The 9,235-nt window shown below is 40.0% G+C and overlaps 1 protein-coding gene across 4 annotated transcripts in view; it reads left to right on the plus strand.

Annotated features, from left to right (window-relative positions):
• Nucleotides 1–8,900, plus strand: part of LRCH3 (leucine rich repeats and calponin homology domain containing 3) — a 124,084-nt gene extending 115,184 nt beyond the window's left edge. For 3 of the 4 annotated variants that reach the window (XM_039250870.1, XM_039250871.1, XM_039250872.1), the window contains one exon: nucleotides 2,749–3,137. In XM_039250870.1, the coding sequence (XP_039106801.1) occupies nucleotides 2,749–3,057 (309 nt within the window). In that variant the 3' untranslated portion in view covers nucleotides 3,058–3,137. Of the gene's footprint in view, nucleotides 1–2,748; nucleotides 3,138–5,924 lie in introns of those variants that run through there. The other variant, XM_039250873.1, reaches the window with a different exon arrangement.
• Nucleotides 8,901–9,235: the final 335 nt, after the last annotated feature.

Here is a 9,235-nt window from a genome sequence, read left to right on the forward strand (position 1 = left end):
ACTTTTTTAAAATGTTTATTTTGAAATAATTTTAGACTTAGAAAAATGTTGCAAAAATAGCACAGAGAGTTACTGTGTACACTTCACCTGTACTGTTAACATCTATATAAACATTGTGGGTCATCCAGACTAACAAACACTGAGACAGTGCTGTTAACAGGCCTGGTTCTGTTTTCACTGGTTTTTCCACTAAGCTTTAATACTTTGGAATGTAGCACACAAGAGGCTATTTCTAGGCATTTGTCCTGCTCTTGAGATTTACGGTCTCCAGGTTCCTCAGCGACAGCCCTTTAGTGGTACAAATAGGTAAACTCTACAGATTTTAATTAAGATGTAAATTAAGAGACATGAACGTCATACATTTTTTTATTCAGTTACCCTTTTAAAAACAATTATGTTAGACCAACTAAGCATGGTACTCTTAGAAACTACTATACTTAATGACATGAGACCTACATACATTTAAAGAAATAACCAGCTTGGTACTGTTTGATTTTTTTTTTTTTTTTCCCATTAACCATCACCCTTGAAGTTCCTGTCATCATATCTGGTGTCCAACCTTCAAGAAGAAAATCATGACTCTTTTCTATCACTTTCTTAATTAGCGGTCAGAGCCCCAGGGTTGGCTCTCGAGTCAACTCCTGTGTTTCTCTAGAACTTAAGCCCTCTGTCCTAACAGCTGTCACAACAGTGACTCTCTCTTCACCTGACCCCCATTCCACTCTTAGTCACCTTGAGTTGAGGCAGCCACAGCACCACTTGTCCAGTGGGCGGCCTTCTCCCTCAGCTCCTGTATGTGTTGCAGAGGGGAAGAGAAAGAGGCTAGCGCCGTAGAGCATCTGCGTTGGCTGGAGTCCGTTCCCATGATGGTTTTTCCCCTTTGATTAAGTAGACTGGAATTCACTAGTTATTTTTCACTGTTTTCTTTTGTGGCTTTTTTTAAAATCTGAGTTCTAAAAAGAACTAAAATTTACATTTTTGGTAGTTAGCAAGGACCTTATTTTGTTCCTATGTCAAATGAAAGCAGATTTTTCATTTTTACATCATATTGTTTTCTAAAGACTCATCATCTCTTTTAGAACAAGCCATTTTTAAACATAGTAACAGAGCATCAGTAGGGTTTCTAAGCAAATAGCATGCATTTTCTTCATATTAATAAGCAGGTTCTAATATTTGTATAAGCACACTAACGGTCAGTGCCACCTTCTGCCTGTTGAAGACGCTTCTGCCTGATCACCACACTACACAGGCATGCCCGGGACCTGCCCCGACGCCACAGCACAGGTCTTGGAACAAAGAATGCGGCGTGGGTTAGTGCAGGGAATGGGAACCAGAGACAGGAGAAGAGTAACGAAAAAGAGGCACTACATACCCAAAGAGAAGAGCGCTAGAAACATCCCCAAATAGCAAGACATATTTGCAGACTTGGCCTACATCAGACCTGCTGCAAGTGCTGTTTACCAGCTTTACACTCATTGTTCCTATACTCTGGGCTTTAGAGAATGACCTGTGTCTCAGATTTAAAGTTCATACACTAAAATTCTTCCAGAATGTATTGCCAACAGTTAGCAAAATACAGTCTGCCTTAAAATGTGCATTTAATTCAGCACTTGCCAACCAGTGGGTAACAATATTTATCGTGGGCCAGCCTGTCCCTACCAGTGCTGTCCTGTTTGAAGGCAGGAGACAAAAATACATGTTTAAAAGACTAGGTATTTTTCCAGAGTGGTTAGATTGAGGTTCCGGACACATCCTTCCTCCCTCTCGGTCTCTCCCACCCGAAAGAAGAAGTGGACAATCCCAAAGGCCACCTCTTCCTCTCCCTTTCTGCCTTCTACCCGAGTGTCTACCACCACCACTACCACTTTGAGACAGGTTCCTGTTATGATGCCACTTCTGCTAAAAAGTTAGTCATTTGCCTAGAACAAAGTGAAGGAAAATGAATACATACATAAACTCATAGGTTCAAATTAACCTTCTCAGGTCCCTCTGCCCCAGGAGGAAACCTCCTCCTCTCCACTATGTTTTCCCCTATGTCTAGGCTTTCTGATCTTTACCTAAATACCCCTACTTCTGTTTGACTTGTAATATAATGCCACTTTTAAAAATGTATAACATAAAACTTAATATTGCAAACAGGGGTCAGATTTTATGTCCAGAGAATATGTATCAAGGTGAACAGTTTCCCTTCTCAGTGTAACTTTTGAAGGGTTTATGAGTTCTGAATGAAACACTAAAGAATAAGGTGACTCTTGAAAACCTCTGTTGAGGCTGGGCATGTGGGTATTCTCTTCATTATACTTTTATTAAGTATGTTATCTTCAGAAAACTATAATGGGCGATAAAAATGTCTGTTTGAGTCCAGTATCTTATGTCCTAGAATTACTGTATGTTATGTGTTAAAGAATATTTTCCTGTTCTCCAGTCCCAATTGTGTTTTTATTTACTTACCTGATTTCTTCATCTATGAGCTGGAGGGTCTGGCCCCTTCCCACTCTTGATTCATTTTGTACATATTAGTAACTTGGACTTGGTGAAGATGGAAGGAATACTGACGTGATTTTGAGAGGAGTACCGAATCAGTCAGTACACCTGGCTTCCAGGTAGTAAGTTTCCCCAATTATTAGGCTCTCCTCATTCTTCAACCCTCCTTGATTTACCTGGCTTTCTCTGAACACACTTCCCTCTCCTCAGCCTACATGCAGGTTTGGTCCTGCTTTCTGGCCCATTCTTTTTTTTTGTCAATAGGGAAGAATGAGTCTGGAAAGAGGTTGCCTGGCACAGACGTCACCACTTGTAGGCCTGATAACCCTGAGCCGTCACCCAGTTCTGTTCAATTTCCTGAGTGTTTGTACTGGTCACCAACAAGTCCATTTTATTCTGCTGTTTAGGAGTGGAAGCAAGCTCAGCACAAAGAGGAGTCTTTGTGGTTTTGTTTTTTTTAGCATTTTATTTTTATTCATAATAAAAAAAATGTTACTAGGATGTGTTTCTGTGAGTATGACTGAGATGATCATATTAAATTCTATACTGAAATCTGTATTTCTGATCCACTGACTTTGTTTTTCTGTTTTCCTTTCCTGCTCACACTTTGGACAGGACAATCTTTGTTCCCCTTCTGACATCCTTCAGCTAAACCTCAGCGTTAAAAGAACTGTTGAAACACTACTTTCTCTTGGGGCACATTCAGAAGAATCCAGTTTTGTCTCTCTGTCTATCCAGCTTTTGGGTTTTGTGGCATTTTATTGTACTTTAATGTTAACTCTCTGTCTGCTTTATTACGGGATCTTCCCCCTCTAGCTGAACGATTGCACTCCAGTGATTTTCCACCTCATTCCTGTGCTTGGTAAAGGAGGTTTGTTTCTTGCTACAAAGTATTTACCTATGTGCTTTTTTTTTTTTTTTTTTCCTGGCTATCAAAGAGCTAACCAATAAAGCAGATAAATCCTGTCCCCCATATGTCCAGATGAACAGCCCATCACATTAGTAAGCATTGATGATGATTGCTAACAGCAAAAGACCAGCATTTTTCTCATGGTCATTTGTCCATTCTCCTGGCCTATGGGCTTTTTCCTCTTATCTCAGGTGCCGAGGTGCCTCTGATACAATCCTGCACCTATTCTTAGAATAAGACTTAGAATATGATATGACATAATGAAATTCCCATGTGGCCGTTTTTCTGCCATTTTCAACAACTGCTCATAAAGAATATAGTTGTACCCTTTCCAGCTGAGGAGGCAGCTGGTCACTAAGATCTCTGCATTGAGCTGTGCCCTGAAATCCTGGGATCTCCCTGTATTGTGAGGCACGGGTCCACGTAAGCATTTGCTGTCTACACATCTGGAAGCACTGGCCATTTGGTCTTAATAATTTTAATTTGATCTGAATGTTCAGTCCAAAACTCAGGTAGGTTCCTTAGATCGCTATTCTGAGCCCAGTGTGTACTTTTAAAATAGTCCACAACAAGCAGATGGTCTGGAGCTGACCTTCCAGGAATAGGCACCTGTCCATACTTACTGTTTGTTATCAATGAACTGATTTTCACCTCTAAAACCCTATTTATAATTTAAAATTGGAATTTATGTAATTTCAGTATACTTGAATCATCTTATTAGGTGCACTTGTATTGAATTAGGCTGTTCAGGAGCTTGTATGTGAACAGTAGGAGCAGGTAAAGTATCAGGCAGCGGTCTCTGTTCTGTACCCAAGGCAGGGAGTATTGTCATCTTCACGATGTTCTAAGTATGTGAGCTGCTGGCCCTGGTGCTTGAAACGACTTCATGGATGCATTCAGATTCTAGTTCTCATAAATAGGGTTTCTGAACATTCAGGAATCTGCTGAACTAAAATATGAAGGGGAATTGCAGGGAACAGAACACCTTGTTGTAGAAGTCAGCCTGAGGGTGCGATTGTTTTGGCTTTCTTCCATGTTAGGTGGGACCATTCTTTAACACATTAAAAAACTGTGTGCAGTTAATGCTGAAACATTGACCTGATGTTTGAAACTGTGTTGGAAACCAGTTTTATACAGTAGTAGGGCCTTCCAGAGTTTGGAAGGTTTGCTTTGTTCTGTTTTTAAGATGTCTCAGAGTCAAAGACCATTTGGTTTTGTGGAGTTTTGTCCCTTTAGAAGATACAACACGTGGTCTTGTGTGTGGCTTGGGGGGAGTAGCTGTACATTCTCTTCAGAGCACACGGCGTTCCCTCCAAGCCGCTGGCAGGTAAATGTGCATCTGGAAAGTATAAGGCTCTGAGGGAATGTCTAAACCACACGCGGTGTGGGGCACTATGGAGGCGGGACAAGGGAATTGGCCTCGGAGAAAATATGCTTCCCCAAGAGCAAAACACCCTGCACGTTCATTTTAGAATAGTTCATCTGTATTGGCAGTGGTACGCAAAGTATTTATACTGAGTTACTAGTTTTATAAGGTCAAAAGATTGCAGTTACCTTGTTTTATCAAGATAAGTATTAAAGTTTTAAGAAGCACAAGTACCAATAACTGTTCAAAATAAATGTTATATTTTTATTGCAACTAATTTTGTAAAACTTCCTAATAATACAGTAAGTGCCATTGAAAAGTCCAGTTATCTTTTTTAATAAGTGTATGTAGTCTCCTTTTTAGTGGGACCAGAATTCTTTCTGTCCTTTCTGAGAGCAGTGTCTGTTTTTCTGAATATTTAATCTTAAAAGAAACACCAATGGCAGGTGTTATCCTTAAACTCTGCCTTTTTCTTTCTCAAGGCTTAACCAGACATTAATGAGGCAAACCCCGTACATGTTAACTTCCTTAAGCAAACGTATACTTTTCAAATATATGATGATTAAGGTATTCCTGACTAAACTCACATCATAGCTCTCCAGCATAATTTAATCCATTAAATGCAAGGATATGAAATACTCCCATTTATTCTGTAACTGGTGGGCATCCTTCCCGCAGGCAGTCTGGCTTCTGGCCGGAAACCATCTTGCCTTCCCATGGTGTGTGATTTCCAGCACATTCTCTCCCCCAATGTCCTGTCTGTCAGGCTTGAGCCATCTGCTAACTTGGAATTGCTTTTCCATTTTCCCTGCGTCATTTTACTGATCTGCATTGCTCTTTTATGTATCGATGATGAAGGGTGTTGCATTTACTCCAGAGTATTCTGTTATCCTCTGTTGTATGTAGAAGTGTATGTAACTGGGCCTCATTCCAGTTTTCAGAATGGCCCATTTGTACTTCTAGTTGTTTCAATAAAGTGGCGGTGGTCAAGGTACCATCTCTGTGTAACTCCTGTTAACAGAGGCCAGTTCCCCAGGTACTGATTCTTCATATCTCAGGACTGTTATGAGGGAGAGAAGAGGTGCTTATTTTTTCTTTTTAGTTTGTTGATGTTCATCCTGTTTTCTCTTTTGTTTGTTTTTATGTTACGTCGTCCCATTTCAGGAGCAATTATGTTTGCCTCTCCACATTTTAGAAGAGAAAGGTTTGAGCCAGGTTGCGGTGACGGTCCAGGCTCTCCTGGCACTTGCCCCCCCCAAGCAGCAGCACCCATCGTCTGCTGTGTAAGGACCCCCAGCACCTGGGCACTGGCCTGGCCAAACCGGAGCAGGACGCGATTGCTGCTGCCATCCATCTGCTTAAACAGAGCTCTTAAGTGTTCTTAAAAGGGACTGTTTCCATGATTCCTAACAGGAATATTTTGCTTCATTCCTCCATTTTAGGGGAGGTTATATTCGTTTCCATTGAACTGTTTAGGAAGACACGGTTGGTTTTCACAAATGAAACTTAATTCTGTCATTACTGAGAACCCAACACTGAAGACTAAACTGGCTGTGCTTTCCTAGAGAGTAGGCTTGTTTCACATACCAGAGAGAAATCTCCTCAGAAGACTATTTAGCTCTCCTGAAAGCACAGACCTGCTATAACCTCTACCTGTTTCCAGTTTCTGGAGTCCTCTGGTTTCCCAAACTGGTTGTTCATTAGAATCTCCTGGACCATTTGTTAAAATGCAGAGTCTCATTTGGTCAGTCTAAAGCGAGGCCTGGGTATCTGCATTTTCAACAGATGGGGTAGAGACCACAGTCTCAAGGCTAGGTGTTTGTATGATATGGGGAATAATGACTCCACTCTCAGCCACATTTAAAATCAAAAGCTATATTATGATTATTTAGACTGTATGTGAAAGGCAAAACAAAAATAACAGAATTGGGGTTTTTGGACAATACTTATGTCCAGGCAAAACACATATAATGTAGAAGGCCTAGATTTTTGTGTAGTAAAACCTTTTGAGAGAGGTAAGTTCTATATAAGGCCAGAGTTGAAGCCCACCCCCCCCCACCCCACCCCAAACGCAGGCTGGCCACCACCAGTTAAAGCTTGCTTCTGCGTGACATCCTGCTATTATCTACACATTATAAACAAACACTCTCCACACAGATTCTATATCCTTAGGTTGGTAACATGCACTACTCACCATTTGCATTGAGCCCTCCCTTCTACTCCCCCCAACGCTGCTCCCGGGACACCTGGGTCTGCACATACCTTCCACTCACAGCAGAATACACTTCCAGCTCCCTGATTAATGGAAGATTAGGAAAAACAAAGTCCAAGAAATAAAGGAAAAGCCAAGTTTCCTAATTTCTTTTCAGGTAATAGCCAGTTTCCGTACCTGAATCAAACCACTGTGGCATCTTAAAACAGCGTACTGTGTATCTAGGTCATCTAACTCTACCACTAGTGCCTTCTTCACTCAATCATGGACCAAGTAAAAGGGCCCAGGGGCTCATGTAACACAAAGCCGGGAGCCTTTGTTCAAGTTTAAGCCACTAGATTCTTTCTTACCCTGTATTTTGAACCCCTTTTAGATGTCAGCATATCTTTTGGTATGCACTGCCTTTATAAACCAGGTAAATAGACTAAGTGAAGATACTAGTTATCCAGGGTGAATTGTTCTGAATTTTCTTTACCAATGCATGCATTTGAGCAAAGTGTGTTCTATCATATGAATGCAGGATCTAAAAGTAACTGGGTAAAATCATGTGGAGTATCTGGTCAAAATAACGTTTTTCCCCCGTTCTCACAGGGAAACAAATTCAGCAGAACATTACCAATTTGTCCGAGTTTAAAATTAAACCTCTGAGCTCAAAACCCAGTCCTTCACTGTCCTTACAGAACAAAAGCAATATGTCTTTTAAGTGTTTAGAGCCAGACTCCATTATAGTTACAGTTCAAATTGAGCGGTCTGTTTGGAAAAACTTGTTTAGAATTTGTGTGCATTTTTAAACTATGGGTATTTCTTCCCCTTCTCATCAACATTAAATCTCAGTACAATCTCTAAATAATAGTCATTTGAAACTCAGCAAAGAACAGGACTGTTTTATACCATGCAAGGAATAACCCCAGAAGACATATATAATACAACATTTGGGACATTTGCAACTAATTATCCCATAGGAATAAACGGAAATTTCCACTTAATTCATATTTCACACATAATGTGAAACCTAATATTTTTATCAAACTAATTCAAATTTATATTTGAATTGCTAGAAAAAAGTTGTATACAGTTTTGCTTGATAATGAAAGAAAAATATCAAGCACATTGAACGTTTTTCTTTGTCTAGATGCAAAAACATTGATGATGTTTTGGTTGGAAAATTTTTGTGTTCAGTGTTTTGTATGTATTTTTTAAAAAATGGAAAGAAAATTTCACATTTAGCCTTGCTAGACTGCAGTGTAGGATGAAGACGATGTTGTAGCGATTCTACCTGACCATTTATGAGCTTCCTACTGAAGCAGTGATCGGCCCCGTGCTGAAGTGTGAACGGCGAAAAGGCTAGGTGCCCACCCACCAGGGCCCCTGCCAGCTACGGAGACTGTAAGTCAGCTGGTTCTCTGGAGACAGCTCATGGGCGGGGGCCTTTGTATTTGGCTAGAACAGAGATGGGGGGGCTTCTTAGCAGGTCACTTTCTTTAATAGGTTTTTAAAACACAGCCTTACAGCTAATTGAGGAGTCTGATTTCTCTTACTTTCTACAGCTCAGCAGTGACTAATGTGTGACTGTGCTGATGAGTATGATGAATTTTAACAACTAAGCGCTTAAAATGGTTATAGAAATGAAGGAAAACATGGATATTTAGAACCCTTTTTATAGAAGTGTTGCAGTGAGATGGTTTACAGCAGATTTCATTTTATTTCTGAAAATGTTGTAAACATGTAATTAGTAAAAGATTTTGTAAAACATTGTCCTATATTTGTATGTCTGTAAATATAATGCATAAGTTCTAAGTATAAATATGTCAATATCATGTATGCTATTTTAAATTGCCTGTATGCCACCTTACACGTTGACATTAAAATAAAAGCCAACACTTCAGTAGCGTGAAATAAAGGCTGATTTGAAAATGTTCATACCTAAAGCATGATTTCCTTGGCAAAAATGAAAGGTTATTTAATTCCCTGAAGGAACATCAGTAGAAACTGGGTCCTCATAACAGCCCCTTGAGGTCAGTGTTTTAAATTACTTTAAGGAAATACAGATATCAGTATTGCCCTATATTTGGAATTACATTTAAGGTTTAATTCATGAAACAATGCATGTAACACATTTGGACACTTTTCACTCAGAAATTACCAACTGTGCTGTAGGGAAAGCTCTAGTATCCCAAGACATTTTATTTGGATTATCTTTACTGTTTTAGTCTTAATATCCTGCAGGGTGAGAATTGTTGAGGGAACAAAGCACACGTAGACC

This window comes from Hyaena hyaena, unplaced genomic scaffold, assembly GCF_003009895.1.
Source record: "Hyaena hyaena isolate Hyena2069 unplaced genomic scaffold, ASM300989v1 scaffold_382, whole genome shotgun sequence".
Classification (NCBI taxonomy): Eukaryota; Metazoa; Chordata; class Mammalia; order Carnivora; family Hyaenidae; genus Hyaena; species Hyaena hyaena.